This window comes from Mercurialis annua, linkage group LG4 (assembly GCF_937616625.2).
Source record: "Mercurialis annua linkage group LG4, ddMerAnnu1.2, whole genome shotgun sequence".
NCBI lineage: Eukaryota > Viridiplantae > Streptophyta > Magnoliopsida > Malpighiales > Euphorbiaceae > Mercurialis > Mercurialis annua.
The window spans coordinates 27,362,791-27,382,202 of record NC_065573.1 but is presented as its reverse complement, the minus strand read 5'-3'; the positions used below and the strand labels follow the sequence as shown (position 1 = coordinate 27,382,202).

General features: G+C 36.0%; 4 protein-coding genes and 2 pseudogenes across 6 annotated transcripts; 1 reads left to right on the top strand and 5 right to left on the bottom strand.

Moving 5' to 3' along the window:
* Positions 1-1,276: 1,276 nt before the first annotated feature.
* Positions 1,277-4,571, bottom strand: LOC126676260 (disease resistance protein RGA2-like). The gene is made up of 2 exons (XM_050370425.2): positions 1,552-4,571; positions 1,277-1,460 (listed from the first exon to the last, which is right to left on the bottom strand). The coding sequence occupies exons 1-2, from the start codon at positions 4,014-4,016 to the stop codon at positions 1,421-1,423; spliced, it is 2,505 nt and encodes an 834-aa protein (XP_050226382.1). The 5' UTR covers positions 4,017-4,571; the 3' UTR covers positions 1,277-1,420.
* A 9-nt stretch (positions 4,572-4,580) lies between these two features.
* On the bottom strand, positions 4,581-6,700 carry LOC126676263 (uncharacterized; annotated as a pseudogene).
* Positions 6,701-8,983: 2,283 nt separating this feature from the next.
* On the bottom strand, positions 8,984-10,217 carry LOC130014677 (uncharacterized; annotated as a pseudogene).
* A 1,439-nt stretch (positions 10,218-11,656) lies between these two features.
* LOC126676262 (protein MAIN-LIKE 1-like) lies at positions 11,657-15,913 on the top strand. 3 transcript variants are annotated; one of them, XM_050370427.2, is made up of 7 exons: positions 11,658-11,913; positions 12,533-12,811; positions 13,300-13,577; positions 13,665-14,078; positions 14,455-14,999; positions 15,076-15,486; positions 15,567-15,913. In XM_050370427.2, the coding sequence occupies exons 3-7, from the start codon at positions 13,445-13,447 to the stop codon at positions 15,738-15,740; spliced, it is 1,677 nt and encodes a 558-aa protein (XP_050226384.1). In that variant the 5' UTR covers positions 11,658-11,913; positions 12,533-12,811; positions 13,300-13,444; the 3' UTR covers positions 15,741-15,913. The 3 variants fall into 3 exon arrangements, with proteins under 3 accessions (XP_050226385.1, XP_050226384.1, XP_050226383.1); XM_050370428.2 differs by lacking the exon at positions 12,533-12,811 and having other exon boundaries at positions 11,657-11,913; positions 14,503-14,999; XM_050370426.2 differs by lacking the exon at positions 12,533-12,811.
* On the bottom strand, positions 12,135-13,035 carry LOC126678521 (uncharacterized). Its single transcript, XM_050373415.1, has 4 exons — positions 12,645-13,035; positions 12,467-12,522; positions 12,294-12,361; positions 12,135-12,195 (listed from the first exon to the last, which is right to left on the bottom strand). Exons 1-4 carry the CDS (start codon positions 13,033-13,035, stop codon positions 12,135-12,137), a joined length of 576 nt encoding a protein of 191 aa, XP_050229372.1.
* A 69-nt stretch (positions 15,914-15,982) lies between the features above and the next one.
* LOC126676751 (uncharacterized) lies at positions 15,983-17,185 on the bottom strand. Its single transcript, XM_050371026.2, has 3 exons — positions 16,778-17,185; positions 16,413-16,682; positions 15,983-16,322 (listed from the first exon to the last, which is right to left on the bottom strand). The coding sequence occupies exons 1-2, from the start codon at positions 17,082-17,084 to the stop codon at positions 16,549-16,551; spliced, it is 441 nt and encodes a 146-aa protein (XP_050226983.1). The 5' UTR covers positions 17,085-17,185; the 3' UTR covers positions 15,983-16,322; positions 16,413-16,548.
* Between the last annotated feature and the right edge of the window lie 2,227 nt (positions 17,186-19,412).

Genomic DNA, 19,412 nt, shown 5'->3' with positions numbered 1-19,412 from the left:
TAATTTGAAACTTTTTAAAAGGCTAGAGACTATTTTATATCGAAATTTATCATAACATTAAATTTGTCCATTGCATGAAAAGTTGGGTTTTATTTAATTGAATTTTCTAATTTTACTGCAAAATAATATGCTTTGGCATTAGAAAAACCTTTAGCCCCACTTTTCCAAAACATTCCTTTATCTAATCATAACTATGGGAAAAAGAATGGACTCCCAGCTATAATATTTATGCCAACTTAAGTAACAGCTGCTGATCAGCAGTTGTCTAATGCGTTAATAGCCAAGTTTACGGCCGGAAGACCAATGCCGAAAAACATATTTGGAGAATTGGTCGCTTTCTGCGCCTCCTACACTGGGTCTTCTAGACCATAGACATGTTCTGATAATCCTTCATGCTTCACAGGATGTTGTTAAGGCTTTGGCATGAATCCCATCAAATCGGTACTTTTCTATTTTGTCTATTTCGATGGACTCCGGAATTTGATCCTAGAAAGAATCAAAGCTAGCTTCTACAAAGAGAGAATTATAGCAGGGGCATTGTGACAGGAACCTGCAGATTCTGAAGCAACAGTTGAGCGAAATGCAGCTTCTCCCACCCTTGCTTTGGCATTTTTGTGAAGTAAACAGCTGCTATAATACCTCTACAATGGTAAGTAAAATATATGTGCCTTAGACAAATGAAGCTACTTACATCAGGAAGATCCCTTGATGATAGCATCCGCTGCTTCTTTACTAATCTGCAAGTCAGTCATAACAGTTGAAATCTTTGCTGCCTAACCTAAAATTTGTTCGATGGCATGCCTTGTAATCACAGCATTCCCTACTTATTCTAACAATGAAAATCTATTCCTCTTTGAATTGAAGCTTGATTAGCTGATAAATTAAGGAACTGTGAAAACGTCACCAATCTCAATTGATGGCATACACTACTTTTGCAGACTGCAGGTTCCTACAGTTGGCAATATTAACATCACATCTACAACCAAGCTTTACCAAAACTCATGCAATCCCAATAACAATAATGACAGTTAAATAGCTCACCTTCATAAAGATCGAAGTATGTTGATTCTGTAATTTGTGTCCTGAATCGTGTATCTGCTAAATAGCTCACCTTAATCTAAACGCGAGGTTCCGATTGTATTTTTGAGTTTGTTTTTGCATATTAGGTCTGCAATGTAATGCTCAACTTTTCAAATTTGAGATTTTTGTTGGAAATATATGTCAGAATCATACTCTTCGAGGAAGGAGATACTAAGGAAGCAACAAGTCTGAAACATTATAGGGCTCTATCAAACAAATCCATTAATGAAACATTACAGGGCTCAATCAATCAAACAAACATTACAGAGTTGCATTATTGAAGGTACCACAAATGAAAAAAGAAACATTTGCAATCCATACTAGATAACTAAACTTCTTTTCAGGATCGCAGGCTGATAGTTCCTTCCTGTGGGTTGTAGCTGCCATTGAAGTTGGAAACAAAAATTATCACTACAATTAAATTAAAAGATTAAACCATTTAAAACAGACAAGGTTAGAGGGTCAAAATACCTGAACTCCTTGCCATCTATAGTAATTCTGGGGGCGTGAGGAATCTTGGACAAATCATCTTTAAGCAACTCACAATCTTTTATACGTATTTCTTGAAGACCAGTGAGGCAAGCAGGAAACACTTTCATGTTAGGTAAGCGTGCAAGACCTAAGAATTGAAGAGTGGTGGTGGAACTATTGAGAAGCCACCATGGCAATTCCACCAATTTTGGTAGACCTGCAAGCATCAGTGTTTCAAGGCGGCAAAATCGAGCTTGATTGTCGCCCTCTTCCTCCTCCATTTCCAAATCAAGGTTCTCACAATTCCCGATTAAAAGATACTCTAACGAAGTCAGGTACTTTATACTCCACGGCAAACTTTTTAAGCTTGGACATTCCGTGATCAGCAGTTTTCGAAGGCTTTTGAGACCCTGCATATCTTCAAACAAGAATTCTATATTTTCACATATAAAAATTCCCAGAAATCGAAGAGATTTTAAACGGCCTATTCCATTATTTGGCAAACACTTTTGCTTTGTGGTTATTGTCAAAGATCTAAGGCTGATGAAGAATCTAATGTCACCAGGTAACTCTTCAATTCCAGTACAATTAAAAAGCCATAGAGATTGTAAGCTCTGTAACTTGCAAACAGAATTAGGAAGTCTTCTTATTTTAGACATAGATAAATCAAGAAGTCTCAAATGCTTTAACATACCAATATCTTTCGGCAGCGTCTCTATTTCAGACTTTCTCAAATCCAAGTATCGCAGAAATTGAAATCTCGGCAAATACATCGTCTGGATGAACGATTGGCTAATAGAGCCAGAGGACAGAAAAAGTTTAATGGTTCGTACACCATCTAAACCTTGTAAGATTACAGGGAGATTTTCAGGAAGTGAATTAGGGTTAGGAAATAACAAATGCCGAACATTTTCAGGTATTTGTTGGGTTGCTGATGTTACAATTGAGCACTCTTTTTGTGTCAATGATAATGCAAGATCATGCATCAAATCATGCATTTTACAAGTAACACCTATAGATAGATCAAAATCTTGTAAAAACGATCTGGAACATAACTCTTTAAAGTAACGCAATCCAACATCTTCTAACTCTTCATTCTCATTCTTACATTGAAGAAGTCCATGAGCCATCCAAAAATAAATTAGTTCAAATTCATCACATGTATAATCTTTTGGAAAAAATGAACAGTATGCGAAGCATCTTTTCAAGTTAGATGGCAACTGCTCATAACTTATTTTTTGTGCAGGCATTATATCATCCTCATTCTGCTCTAGTTTCCAGATTTCGCTATCCCTTATAGATTTCCATTCATGCTCGCTGGTGATGGAAAAAAGCAAATTTCCTAATGTGACTACTGCTAAAGGGACTCCTTTGCATTTTCTTACAATTTCTTCACTCATTTTCACTAGATTTGGATAGTGTTCCACATCTCGTGCGTCTTTAAATGCACATTTGAGAAACAAAGACACACAATTCTTATGAGAAAGATTATTTAAATTGTAAGGTGGAACAGTAGCCATAACTGAGGCAACACTATCTTTTCTTGTCGTGACTAGAATCCGACTTCCGTTGGCACCTCCCATCAACAAAGCTCTCAATTCATTCCATTTTCGACGGTCCTCATTCCACACATCATCTAAGATAAGCAAGTATTTTTTATTGTTAATAATCTCCCTCAAGAATGCTTGCAATTTTTCTATGTCCCAGCCTGTACATTCTTGACCTGTGGCATCCTTGACAATTTTTCTAAGAACTTCTTGCAAATCAAAGTCGTCGGAGATACACGCCCACACCTTCATCTCAAAATGACTCTTTACCCTTTGATCGCTGTACACCAGCTTAGCAAGTGTAGTCTTTCCTAAACCTCCTATACCTACGATTGCAAGAATGGAGACATTTTCAACATCGACGGGTTTCAATAAGTGGTCTATGATCTTCTCTTTATCTTTGTCCCTCCCAATAACAGTTGCAGCATCCACAAAGGAGTAGGTCAATTTCCTCTCCCTTCGAATGACTTGCGAACTGTTGACCCCTTCCGTCAAACCAAAATCAGACTTAAGTTTAACAATTCCAGCTATTCTTTCTCTAAGGTTCTTTAGTTTATGGGCCATTTTAAAGCGGAATGCAAGTGGATTAGAGCTAGAGAAGAAACGTTTTACCTTTCTGGCAGTATTCCCTGAAGCTTTCACCACTTCCCTTCTTGATGCTTCACACTCGAATTCATCCACGGCATCTTCGATGTCATAAAGGACATCTTTGAGGTCCTCAAGCCACACTTGTATCCGGTGGTTGCGTGATTGGTGCTGCTCGGCGTCTAGAAGAACAGCAGTTATGGCCTTTAAGGACTTGTTCATTTGCTGAAGATCGCTTTCGAGTCCCCATGCCAAGAAAAATTCATCGAGTGCATGAGAGGCTAACTTTTCGAGAACGGTCTGAGCAAGGTTGAGCAGAAGAGAATCAGCCATTGTTTTAGTCTTGTATGAAAAAAGAATGAGAGGCTTTTCTATGCCTTAAGCATAAACTTATATATAGTTAAGAATTGTTCTTTGAGTGCATGATTGAGCAGAAAAGATTCAGCTGTTGCTTTGTTTGTAATGAAGGAATAATGAGTGCCTTTGTCTGAAGACATAAGATAAGGTTCTTTTTTATTTATGTTATAAGAAATGAAAAGAATATTAATGAGAAAGTGAGTAATGCTTTTTCTATACCCAATATTAGGTGTTGTATAATTTAACAGTACAAATATTTTGGTATTTTTTTTGTCAACAGTCCATAATTTATTAATTTTGACTTGTTACAGATTTCATGGCAAATTGAAGGTTTAGAGGTGATCCTTCATTTGTTTCTCAATTCTGTACATATTTGGTCACAGAAAGCACAATAAAGTACATAGTTAATTTGCTACAGATAAACCCGTCGATAAATATCCAAAATCCGTCTCTACTTATTTTAATTTTAGTCAAAGCGCTATCAAAAACATCAATGGCACAAGATCAGGTAATGAAAAAGGATAGGATAAGTTGCATACCAATTAGTAGCACACTTCAGATAGCAATGTCCTTTTTGAAGGTCTCGAGTTTCTCAGTGTTTAGTACCTATTCATTTGTTCCAATCCTTTGGGATAGAATTACTCAGATCTGGATTGTAAAAGCAAATCTATCTTCTTGGTTTTACTCCATTTGTTTTATTCTGAAACTTCTCATGCCAAATTCTTGGATGTTACTGAAACAACTTCATTGGCATAAGGGGCTTTCTACTTCCTTCTCATGCCAAATTATTAATTTGTACCTTCAAGTCTTAAAGAACAAAAACCAATAGAGATATAAATAGTGAAAGACATGCAATGAGAAATTAATGAGCATGATTGGCATCCAATATGAAAGAATAGATTTTCTTTAATCAACATAACCAAATTGAAATCTCATGACCAGTGACTGATAATGCACAAAAGTTAAACTTATGCAACCTTGAATATAATTCCTGCATTGTTGGATACATTACTCTGTTAGAAAAACAAAAATGTCCAAAGAGAAATCCAACTATTCATTATATGGAGAGCAATGCATTCAAATCAATGAAAAGCTGATGATGTAATTTTGCTTAATATAGACAAGTATGATTAGTATGGACTAACTAGATAGAATCATGCACCTTATTAATTATCTCAATCCAATTTCAGAGCCTTCGCTGCCTTATCTAACATTTGTCCAATGGGATTCATCCTAATCACCGCATTCCCTACATAGAAATGAGCTTCTGAGTCTCATCTTAATAGTGTAACCATGGAAGTTTCTTCCTCTTCGAATTGAAGCTTGATTTGCTGATGAATTAAGGAATTGTGAGAAGGTCACCGAGTCTGGTCTAACACAAGTTAATCTCAATGCTGATGGCATTAAACTACTTTTGCAGACTGCAAGTCCTACAGTTGGCATAAAGATCTATTAAAGCAGTTGCAATATTAACATCACATGTACAATAATGCATCAAAACTCATGGATTTGAAGTTCCATTTTCCATCCATAATGACAGTTAACAGAGCATAGTCAATGATGACACCAAACAATTCCAATAATGCATCAACAGCTTTCTTCCCTTTACTACTCCTTGATATAGAAGGAAGTTTACATAAAACTTAGTATGTCTAAGATAAATTACTGCATAACCAAATTCTAAAATCATAAGGACGTTTGATAGCTTTATCACACAATGTATAGAAATTAATAGAACACTAGTAAAAGTCTGAACCAATCTTCTTCAAGTTCATAGTTGCTGTAGTTTTCATATAGTAACTGCATAAAAAATAAAATCTAAAAACACTGAGTACTCAAAAACACATGAGAGAAGACAAAATAAAAGCGAGTTATACTGCAAAAACACTGACTATGCATTAGAATGAGAAGTTACATCATCTGTTGTCTTTTGATGACCAAATACCTGCTGAGCATTGGTAATTTACAACCACCACCAGCTTTGCTCTTTGTCAGTGTATCTGGAGATTTACTTGAAATTTGATAAGAAGCCTTTTTCCTCATGGGATTGAAATCATCATCATCCTCGACGGACCCTGCGCAGGACTTTAGACGTCTGTCCAAAGACAGATTTGACAAGTGCTTCATCCTCCTCTGCTGTAGACTTCAAACACTTCAACTTCACATCGCATTCTCCTCTTATTATCCAAACTCTGACTCTCCAACGATTCCATTGCATCCCGACCCTCGTCGGTCTTCTCCTCAGGCTGAGCTCTCCGGGGTTCAAAGTTTCGATTAGCGCCATTCAGGACGACATAATCACTATTTTGAGGGTCTGTTTGAAACACGATGTGAGCCTTGCAGTGGGTGCACTTGAAGCAAAATGTATGAATAGAGATAAGATTGAGATATTTTTGTTTAGCATTTTCTTTGACCATATCAAATTTGGTGCCTTTGTATATATAATGAGCGCAGGAATTGCAGCGGACGGTCATGGGAAGCATCATCCGAACTTTGATAGAATCATTCTGTGATCTTGGAAGACGGGGTAACTTGGCGGCAACAAAATCAGGGGGATAGTATTTGTTGATCGCTTTTCTTTCTCCCATCTTATTTGTTTGTTCATCACCATTCTCAACAACAAAACAATCAACCTCAGGGGCGGAACTAGCTTTTGTGAAATGGGGAGCGAAATACATAAAAATTACTATATTTTTTAAAAAAAAACGTGTTCAAGGGTGTTTTTATTAAAAAAAAAATTTGCAGGAGCAGTCGCTACCTCAGCCATAAGGCTGGTTCCGCCCCTGATCAACCTCAACAGTAATCGAAGGCTACTTCAAAAAGGCACGCAAAAGAATAACATAAGCCTAAATTTCTAATGTGTATATGTTTATATATAGTAATAGGATTTCTAATCCGTATAAAAATAGAATTTCATGGAATTCGTATAGTAGTAGGATTCTAATTCTTAAGGCCCCCTTTGGAACAATTCTTTTTACTCACTGGAATTCATTTATAAATGAATTCCACAAGAATTCATTTGCAAATGAATTCCGCTATTTGGAATGAAAAACTGTAAACTATAGAATTAAAATGAATTCTGCATATTTATGTTTGGAATGAATTCTAGAATGCCATTCTTTTTAATCTATTCCTATATTAACCTTATAACCATTTTACTAAACATTAAAAATTAACTAAAATACTATTAAAATTTATTATATGCTAAAAATAACTAACTATATTAAAATATATAATTTATTTTTTAAATTTCAAAAAATTAAAACATAGCAACATAAACCACAAAATTAGTATTTCTGGAAATTACCGTGGGCACGCTTTAACTGAAGAGATCTTTTGTTTTTTTTTTGTTCAAAAAATTTCCGAAGCACCGATTTTTATAAATTTTATAAATTCAAAATATAACAACAGAAATCACCAAATTAAGCATAAGCTACTATTTTAAACAAAGATCAAAATGCATAACTTGTTCTTCAAGTTTTACAAATCCAAAATATAGCATATACTTTGTTAGAAGTATATGCTATATCAACATATTTAACATACATATTATTGAATATATTCATAAGCAACAAAATAACAACTAATATAAAAAATTTAAACCATTTAAAAATTATACACATATAATTAAAATCAAATACATAATATATAACAAGAAAAAAATAAAAAAAATTCCACTAGTTTATTTACATAATTATAAAAATCTAAAAAAATATTAATAAACTATTTGAAATAGTTAATTAAAAAAATAAAGATAAGTTGATAAAAATAAACTTTTTGGTTTGAGATTTGTTGTAGTAGGTATTATAATGATTGGTTGTGTAATATGGAGTAGAGAAAATTTAAAAAAAAACGAGAAAAAAAATTGAAATCAAAATGGAAAGAAATAAAATGAGAAGGAAAATTGAATGAAAATGGAAAGAAATAAAATGAGAAGAAAAATTGAAATGAAAGTGACAGCAAATAATGTCAAAAGAAAAGAGAACCTTTAAAAAGTTGAGGGTATTATTGTCAAAAAAGGATTGTTCTTTTTGTCATGTGTTGTTCATTTGTAAATTCTATCTATTTTGCTTGGATTTATAAATCCACAAATTATAACTAACATTAATTCCCTGATTTTAATTCCAAGAATTGTGTTTGTCCATTCATTCATTCCAAACATAAAAAATTGGAATTATAAATGAATTCCAACTTTTTTTAAGGAATTCATTCATTCCAAAGGGGCCCTAAATCTACTTGTCAAATTACTTAAAAACCACCAATTTTGAATTACACACGCACGTTGAACAATTAAACAATTGCATATTTTTTTTTTAGGTTCAATCTCTACCTTTTTTTCATTTTGATTTTAGGTTTTCAAATAACGGGTACCAAATTGTTAATTATAACAAACATAAGAGGTCTTAAAGTAATTTGCTCTTGATTTAATATAAGAGAAAATTATTGTAAAACATGCCGTTTATATCATAATTCATATTTGGGACAAAAATAACTTTAATGTTTATTATGTGGCTCAAATGGCCACCTAATATTTTTTAAGTCTTAAAAATGACCCAACGTTACCAAAGTGTACAAATATACCTTCCACTGTTGTATTTGTTCCACTTCGGTAACGTTAGGGTCATTTTTGAGACTCGAAAAATATTAAGGCAACGGATAATTGTATGCCACATCACCCGAGTTAACATTCATAATACAAGCTACCGTTAGACGGAGGGTATATTTGTTCTACGATGGTAACATTAGGGTCATTTTTGAGATATAAAAAACATTACGGGGTCATTTGAGCCACAGAGTAAACATTAGGGTCATTTTGTACCTTAACCCTTCATATACTCATGGATTTGAAGTTCCATTTTCCATGGATTTGAAGTTCCATTTTCCATCCATAATGACAGTTAACAGAGCATAGTCAATGATGACACCAAACAATTCCAATAATGCATCAACAGCTTTCTTCCCTTTACTACTCCTTGATATAGAAGGAAGTTTACATAAAACTTAGTATGTCTAAGATAAATTACTGCATAACCAAATTCTAAAATCATAAGGACGTTTGATAGCTTTATCACACAATGTATAGAAATTAATAGAACACTAGTAAAAGTCTGAACCAATCTTCTTCAAGTTCATAGTTGCTGTAGTTTTCATATAGTAACTGCATAAAAAATAAAATCTAAAAACACTGAGTACTCAAAAACACATGAGAGAAGACAAAATAAAAGCGAGTTATACTGCAAAAACACTGACTATGCATTAGAATGAGAAGTTACATCATCTGTTGTCTTTTGATGACCAAATACCTGCTGAGCATTGGTAATTTACAACCACCACCAGCTTTGCTCTTTGTCAGTGTATCTGGAGATTTACTTGAAATTTGATAAGAAGCCTTTTTCCTCATGGGATTGAAATCATCATCATCCTCGACGGACCCTGCGCAGGACTTTAGACGTCTGTCCAAAGACAGATTTGACAAGTGCTTCATCCTCCTCTGCTGTAGACTTCAAACACTTCAACTTCACATCGCATTCTCCTCTTATTATCCAAACTCTGACTCTCCAACGATTCCATTGCATCCCGACCCTCGTCGGTCTTCTCCTCAGGCTGAGCTCTCCGGGGTTCAAAGTTTCGATTAGCGCCATTCAGGACGACATAATCACTATTTTGAGGGTCTGTTTGAAACACGATGTGAGCCTTGCAGTGGGTGCACTTGAAGCAAAATGTATGAATAGAGATAAGATTGAGATATTTTTGTTTAGCATTTTCTTTGACCATATCAAATTTGGTGCCTTTGTATATATAATGAGCGCAGGAATTGCAGCGGACGGTCATGGGAAGCATCATCCGAACTTTGATAGAATCATTCTGTGATCTTGGAAGACGGGGTAACTTGGCGGCAACAAAATCAGGGGGATAGTATTTGTTGATCGCTTTTCTTTCTCCCATCTTATTTGTTTGTTCATCACCATTCTCAACAACAAAACAATCAACCTCAGGGGCGGAACTAGCTTTTGTGAAATGGGGGGCGAAATACATAAAAATTACTATATTTTTTCAAAAAAAAACGTGTTCAAGGTGTTTTTGTTAAAAAAAAAATTTGCAGGGGCAGTCGCTACCTCAGCCATAAGGCTGGTTCCGCCCCTGATCAACCTCAACAGTAATCGAAGGCTACTTCAAAAAGGCACGCAAAAGAATAACATAAGCCTAAATTTCTAATGTGTATGTATTTATATATAGTAATAGGATTTCTAATCCGTATAAAAATAGGATTTCATGGAATTCGTATAGTAGTAGGATTCTAATTCTTAAATCTACTTGTCAAATTACTTAAAAACCACCAATTTTGAATTACACACGCACGTTGAACAATTAAACAATTGCATATTTTTTTTTATTTTTACGTTCAATCTCTACCTTTTTTTCATTTTGATTTTTAGGTTTTCAAATAACGGGTACCAAATTGTTAATTATAACAAACATAAGAGGTCTTAGAATAATTTGCTCTTGATTTAATATAAGAGTAAATTACTGTAAAACCTGCCGTTTATATCATAATTCATATTTGGGACAAAAATAACTTTAATGTTTATTATGAGGCTCAAATGGCCACCTAATATTTTTTAAGTCTTAAAAATGACCCAACGCTACCAAAGTGTACAAATATACCTTCCATTGTTGTATTTGTTCCACTTCGATAACGTTAGGGTCATTTTTGAGAAGGTAACGGATAATTGTATGCCACATCAGCCGAGTTAACATTCATACTAGAGGTGGGCATGGACCGGTTAACCGGTCCACGAAGGTCATATGTAAACCGTTCATAGTAGTTCGGTTTTTAAAATTAAAAATCTAAACCTAAAATTTTAAACGGTTAACCATTAAATCGGTTAACCATTTAAAACGGTTCGGTTTTTCAGTTTTGCGGTTTTTAACCATGTAACCATTAAAAAATAGGATATAAAAAAGATAAAATTTACAGATAAAATTTTAAATATAGTCTAATAATTAAACTTTAATTTCCATTCTATTTAATTATAAAAATATAAATTTTATATATTTCAATTAGGTCAATATTTTATTAAGAAAAATAAAGTTATATATATATATATATATATATACTCCTAAAATAAAAATATATTGATAAATAAAATATTTTTTAAGTATATTTTTGTGTTTAGAATTTTTATGTGTGTAGATTATAATTTTTTCTTATTTGAATAATTAAAAACTTATGTATGTATATATATAATTTATAAAAATATATAGTATTATTTATAAACCGGTTAACCGGTTAACCGCGGTTTTTAAAACTCCAAAATCTAAACCTAAACCATTAACCGTAAAAATCAAAAATCATAACCTAAACCTAAACTCTTGTACCGGTTAACCACATTTTCCGGTTCGGTTTTGCGGTTTCGGTTCGATTAATCGGTTTGACCGGTTTTTTTGCCCACCCCTAATTCATACAAGCTACCGTTAGATGGAGGGTATATTTGTTCTACTATGGTAACATTATGGTCATTTTTGAGATATAAAAAACATTAGGGGGTCATTTGAGTCACAGAGTAAACATTAGGGTCATTTTGTACCTTAACCCTTCATATTTTGGCTAAAAATTAGGTCTTTCAATTTACAGGTTCATCGTCGTTCTACCACTCCGACGCGGTGTCCCTATACTTGGTCGTCCATCGCAGTCGCAAAGTGTAGGTCTTTGAAGTTGGTTCTGAATCATGATGATGTTTGCGAAATAGAAAGTAGCTAAATTAAATTTCTGGAATTTCAAATCGTGTCCTAAAATTGAAGATTGTCTTCTGTTGCTGCTCCCTGTGAAGCGTTGGGTTGGAGCGGAGCTGATCATTTAAGAACATACACGGTAAATACTTCCTTGCGCTATCATTGTTTGTATCTGCTGCTGCTTTATTGTTTGATATGGAAGGAAGTTTACATAAAACTTACCATTACCACTCTTTGATTTAGAAGGAAGTTTAGATAAAACTTAGTCTGTCTAAGATAAATTAATGCATAGCCAAATTATAAAATCATAAGGACGTTTGATAGCTTTATCACACACAATGTATAAAAATTAATAAAACACTAATAAAAGTCTGAACCAATCTTCTTCAAGTTCATAGTTGCTGTAGTTTTCATATAGTAACTGCATTTAAAATAAAATATAAAAACACTGAGTACTCAAAAACATATGAGAGAATACAAAATAAAAGCAAGTTATACTGCGTTAGAATGAGAAATTACATGTGTTGTCTTTTGATGACCAAATACCTGCTGAGCATTGGTAATTTACAACCACCACTAGCATTGCTCTTTGTTAGTGTATCTGGAGATTTACTTCAAATTTGATAAAAAGCCTTATCATCCTCGTCGTCATCACGGACCCTGCGTAGGACTTTAGACCTCTATCCAAAGACATATTTGACAAGTGCTTCATCTTCTTCTTCTGCTTCCTCTAACTTCTTCGTCTTCTCTGCCAACAGATGAAGCAGTGTCTCTGAATAAATAAGTTTGGCCTGTCTAGATTTCAAACTCTTCAACTCGTGCAGTTGATCCTCAATACGCATTCTCCTCTTATATTATCCAAACTCTCACTCTCCAACAATTCCATTGCATACTGATAACTTTCGTCCATCTCCTGAGGCTGACTTCTCCAGGGTTCAAAATTTCGATTAGCACCATTCAGGACGACATAATCACTATTTTGAGTTTCTGTCTGAAACACGATCTGGGCCTTGCTGGGGGTGCACTTGAAGCAAAATGTATGAATAGAGATAACATTAAGATATTTTTGTTTAGCAATTTGTTTGATCATATCGAATGTGGTACCTTTGTATATATAATGAGCGCAGGAATTGCAGCGTATGCTCATGGGAAGCATTATCCAAACTTTCATTGAATCATTCTGTGATCTTGGAAGACGGGGTAACTTGGCCGCATCAAAATCAGGGGGATAGTATTTGTTGATCACTTTTCTTTCTCCCATCTTATTTGTTTGTTGATCACAATTCTCAACAACAACAAAAGCAATCAACCTCAACAGTATCGAAGTCTACTTCAAAAAGGCACGCAAAAGAATAACATAACTGCGACCGGAAACGTCGCAGCCGGAAATTATTTTTTTTTTAAAAAAACATTAAAACATTAAATATATTATTTTTAATAATTTAAGTGATTTTAGGAATTTATTCGATTTAATATATATTGAATATTATTTCTGTAACTTATATTTAAATTTTTATAATCGCAGAGCGGAAAGCGTAGAGGGAAGCAATTTCTGTCCCCAGAATTAGGGGGGTGGGGAGCCCGTCACGTTATTTCGCGTAAAGTTTCTACCTCAGCTCGACGACAGAAACAACCGACACATACTTCAGATAACATCCGATAACAAACAGATGCACATGTCTGTTGATGATCTTATAGAGCCTGGTGATTTTGATAGCTCAGAGGACGAGCCAAGTGAAAAAATTTACATTTCTCGACGGAGGAAGGGTCCATGTGGTCGGTTCGTTGGCGACTCGTCAACAGGTAAATATAATTAAATGATTTTAATTAATTTAATAATATTGTTAAAAAATTTAAATATAAGTTAAATATATTTAATCTTACTTTCAGGGTCAAACAGACGACCCGAAGAGGTTGATGTGTGGACCGTTACTGGTCCAGTACCTGGTGGACCCGAGGACGACACTGTTATTCCTAGTTTTCTCGGACATGTCGCTTCTCGGCTATGGGATGGGGCGGACAGAGGCGTGCTGAAGTGTCAGAGTAGACATGAAGCTTGTCGGAAACTGAGAGAGTGGTATGAGACGACCTCAGAGGAGGTCAGGGTGCTGATAGACAGGACTGAGTTATCACATCTCCCGGATATCATGTTTGATCATTTGGATATTCCGCTCCTTTCTGCATTTGTTGAGCGATGGCAGCCAGATACAAACTCTTTTCACCTGCCATTCGGGGAGATGACCATCACATTACATGACGTGTGGCATATTCTTCGTATTCCAGTTGGTGGAGCTATGATTTCAGGTGCAATATTTTGTTATATTTTTCACATTATAATTTTGCGTTAAGATTAATTTTTATTATTAAAATGTTTAATTTGATTTTTTATTTTATTAGGTTTAATAATTGTTTAATTAGGTCACATTTTTATTTTAGGTAAATTTATCGTTATTTAGGATAATTTGATTGTTTTATGTTATTTTGTTATTTAATAAAATGTTTGGGGCAATTAGTTGTTTAATGTGGATTGTATTTTGGTTTGTGAATAGTAATTTCCTTGCAGGACTTCCCTGAAAAATGGGTGATGCTCATTTTTAGGAGAATTGCTGCCCAATTTTTTATAGAAATTTAATTTACTTATTGCGTGATATTAATTTGAATTGTTAAATTATGGTTTCAGGTCAACCGAATAAGGCTCAGCTGCAGGCTTACTGTATACAAATTTTAGGTATTCTTCCAGAGGAGCTGGTGAGTAAGACGACCAAGCATTTTGCCCAAGGAGGTGTGTTGATTGAGTCGATCATTGGTTTATGTAGGTGTGACCGTACTCCAGAGGTGGAGGCGCTAGCCTGGATCTGGTTGACGTTAGATTGCACTTTATTCGTTGAAAAGAGTGGTCATCGGATTAGACCTGCAAGCATATGGGAGGTGCGGGATGGAGTCACAGATGCGAGTACATTTTCCTGGAGTTCAGCTGCACTTGCTTATCTATATCGCCAGCTTGGAATTTCATCGAGAGGAGATTGCTCGGGTTTGACTGGATGTTTGACACTGCTGCAGGCATGGATTTATGAGTACTTTCCATGCTTTCGACCCCAGCGAGAGCGGCTGCTGATCGAGGCTCATCTACCTCGAGCTTCTAGTTGGAGTGTTACTGCGTCAGAGTGTTCAGGCATCCGGCTTCAGGCCTTGCGAGCTCGTTTAGACCAGTTGACTGCTGAGGAGGTACGTAAATTTATTAGTTAAACTTTATTTTATTACAATCGGTAGATTTTAATTTTGTTATTTTGATTTTGAACAGATCACGTGGCTCCCTTTTGGCGGCGACCCTGTTGCCAGCGTTGAGCATACTGCATATTATGGCTGGATAGCATACCGGGACATTGTCGAGCCATACATGCCTTCTAGGGTGTTGCGACAGCTGGGTTATGTGCAGACTATACCTGTGCCAATTTTTCGGCCAATGGCGGCTGTTAGGTCCTGGAATTCAATCAAATACTCTGTGGAGATGGGTGCGACAATTGCGGTTGACATGTGGACTGGTTTTCCGACCATCTCCAAGATGTCGTTGATGGGCTTTGAGGCAGCCCATGTTATTGCTGGAGGATGTCATCCAGCGTACTTGGAGTGGTACGAACGGCATTCGCATCTGCGTGTGCTTCCTGACGTAGAACTTCCACGAGCACATCCTCCTCGCTCCAACAACGATTATGTAAGTTTTTATTTTCAAATTTAGTGAATATTTTATATATTTAACATATTAAAATAACTTGTCTATATATGGTATTACAGTGGATGACGCTGCTGATTACCGAGTACGAGCATTTCCTCGAAAAAGTCCGCTCGATTACCGCCCAGCATAAACAGCACTGCAAGTTTGAGGGCACTTCGGAGTTGGAGCAGTGTACGGAGGAGGCTAGCGCTACTTTGGAAAGAGTCATGGTCGCTTGGCGTAGGGCTGACTGAGTGCTATTAGGATATGTTGTATGTTAATTTTATGAGTACGTCTTTTTCTTATTATTTACGTTTTATTTTATTAGATGTGAGTTTTCAGACATTTTATTAAATATTATGTACGTTTTTTTACTATGCAATTTTTCAGACATTTTATTAAATATTATGAACATTTTAATTTGTTAGATATGATGTACGTTTCAAAAATATTAGACGTATAATAATAAAACACACGTAATAAAATAAGGCTCCGAATTAAAATTTTACAACCAACTCAATCTGTCAGATCTATCAATCTATCTCATTTATCTCTCCTACTACCACATAAAGTATGCCAAGACGCAATAGTACGGTCCCGGTGGTCGAACCACAAGGTGGAACAGGGAAATTATCACGTAAATTCAACCTAACAAAGTGAGCACGCCGACTAATATACATTATCACTATCTCTATCAATGGTAGTGAGTGGACCTCAGAGGAATGCAGAGGCAGAACAGTACAGGAACCAAACCGCGTCTCTGGTAGTGTCCCGCCTTCTATGTAAATAACAGCTGCATTGAAGAAAGTGGTAATAGGGAACAAGTCATCCAATACCTGCATCCATTTAATAAGTCATAATTTGAATAAATTTTTTTATAAAAATTAAATAACTTAATGATAAATTTATATAAATCAGTCAAATACCTGCATCCAGTGGCGAGGGTCGCAGGATCCCCCTTCCCAACTAATACGTGTAATGGCCGCTTCTAACCCATCAACGCAAAGACCCTCATATAGGGTGGGCGACAAGTTCGTTTGCAATGTTCATTCTAGTCAGTCCTCACATCTCCTGGTCACCATATATGTAGTCCGCCACGACGCGGAATCCACAGTTGCCGTCCCCACGCACGTCCACAAGTTCTTGAACGAATGGCAAAATGAATCTCGGAATAACCTCGGCATTTTGCGAACCAGCTGCGGCAAAAAAAAAATTAAACAATATTATTACAAATAACAAGGATATTACTATAGTAGACGTATATTATCAATATTAGTAGATGATAATTTACCTGACGTGGAAGTAGGGTTTTGATGACCTTGGAAAGACTTAGGACGACCACGTTCACGGTCCTTGTACTCAAAACGACTCGGATCCCGCTTGGTTGATTTGCTCCCCTTTTGTCGACCTCTGACATTGGTCTTCACTTCTGGTTCCCTATAACTTAAGTCTTCGGGGTGAAGTCGCTCGCGAAAAATACGAGAAATATCATGCAACATTGAAGGATCCTTAGCCATGACCTCCTCAGCGATCTCGTGAAAATACTGATGATCCTCCGACCGAAAATCAGCATAATCAGCCTGTGCAGATGTGTCCATCCCACCGCCGAGAATAATAAGTGTCTTCCAAAACGGGTGAATACTATCCAGACTGATCAGGTTACCTAAAAATAACACAAATTAGCTTTCAATAACAATATTACTATTTTTAAAATTAGAATGCAATAAAAGTGTTGCGTGGTACCTGAATCTACCACTGCTCGCAGCTCACATGCACAGGGGATGTGATGTGTTGATCTAAGCACACAACCACAACGATCATAGACTTCAATACTCAATTCTCACATACACCTTAGTTCTTTCGATATTATACCCAGACAGCAATGAGACACTCTGCAGGAAACCTTATCAAATGGAAAATCGCGTCGATGGACGCCCAAAGTCCGTCGGGAGTCCTCAAATGTTTTGCTGCAAATATGCAAAACATTTATATTATTAATAATGACAACATAATTTGTATAAGTAGTAATATTAATCGAAAAAAATGCATAACAAATATCTGTCAGCTGCGACTCTATAACTTTGTCGACTTTTGTCCAGACTATGTTCAGAGCACCGGTGCTAGAGTTGAGCCACTGCTTTAGCTGAGCATGAGTGCTCTTCACTCTACACGTGGTGGTGTTTCCAAAATGTAGGACTAAGTTCATCCAGCAAGATACGAACTTCTCTGTGCACCAACCAAGTCCCCTCAATGTGCTGTATCAACTCTGGAAAAGTTTTAAACCGATCTTTGAAGGCTTCCACAGCTATTTTATATTGTTGCAAAGTTGGCGCTGTGATAATTTTCTTCCAGGTACTATTCTTGAAAATTTCAGCAAATTCTTTGTTTCTCCCACTTATTCTGTACACTCTATCTTCTACATCCTTATTTATGTGCCATGTACATAGTAGATGAGAAGTCCGTGGGAAAATCTCTGACACTGGTCTGATAGCCCCAGTTCCCGATCAGTAAGAATAGCACTCGGATGAATATGGTCCCCAATCAAGCACCTGCAGTATTACCCGATGATTTAATAAGGAATTTGAATATCATAATTTTAAAATATTAAATAACATGATTATAATCAAATACTTCAATCTCTCCAACACCTATCTGTAGCTCCCCTTTGTCTCATCCTTCATAATTGCATATGCAATTATGAAGTTCTTGTTGCAAGGAGTCATTCCAATAATCTCAAAAAGGTATTTTGTACTTGTTCGTCTTGTACGTGGAGTCCATACCGATTATCCAGTCGTACGAACGTAGTAGCCTCACTGAATCGGGATGAGCCATGAAAAGGCGAGTCACCGCACCTGTATCCTCCTCAGCAAGAGTCCAGTGCACATAATCACTCTTCTGAGCCATGTGATAAAACTGACCCACCACATCTCTACCCTCAAAGGCACACTTTCTCAAATTCTCTCTGTAGTTGTACACTTGCCTTCTTGTAGGGTTGTCAGATGGTATTTTTTTCTTTCAAAGCTGCCATAATATAATACGGCTTCGCTTGTGCCGCACACATATCCCGCACAATCTCTTTCGGCTTAGCACTCAGCCCACTCATCTGACGGTATCTCTCAGGATACACAGCTAAAGCATGGTTGTGTGTACTCGAAATACCAGGCTCCGTAAGTGCAAACCATGCAGTCTTACCTAATTTGACAACAAATTTGAATTTGCACTGACACGCCTTTGTCTTCGTATTTCTTTGTACGAATGAATCAGAATCTTTGAACGAACCTCTGTAACGCTCACCCCGAACACATCTCAGAAGCTTTTGTCTTCACTCGTTCTTATGAGACGAAATGACTAACTCAAACCCAATCTCTATAGCAATACTCTTAGTCCAACTAATTGCTTCAACATCAGTATCAAACTCATGTCCTGCATTAAACCAATCGCTGTAATCAATTCTGTCACCGCCAAAATCTTCTAAATGAACATGCACAACATAAATAATTACGTTTAACAAATCCTAATATTAACACATTTTTTTTTAAAAAAATATATTGTCGGCGGCGATATTGTACGGCGTCACCGGCGGAATGGGGGGGGGGGACGTCCCAGAGGGACATGACTTCCCAGAGGGAAGTCCCTCCTTTTGGGCCGATGCCATCTGGGCTCGTCGACCCAGAATTCAGAAATTTAAAAAAAATTAAAAAACCGTTTTTTATCTCGGAAAAGCCGGAAAAATTTGTTTCCGAACGTCGATACTCGTTACCCGACGAATTGTAATCGTTGTCCGTCATTTTAGTCGACTTTTTACGTATTTTTTCGAATGTGTTCGAATGAGTTGAGAGAATTTTTTTATGATGGTTTTGCTAGAAGGGCGAAAATGTCTTTTGTAGGCGTGGTGTTAAGTAAAAAGGGGCGGCGAATAATAAAAT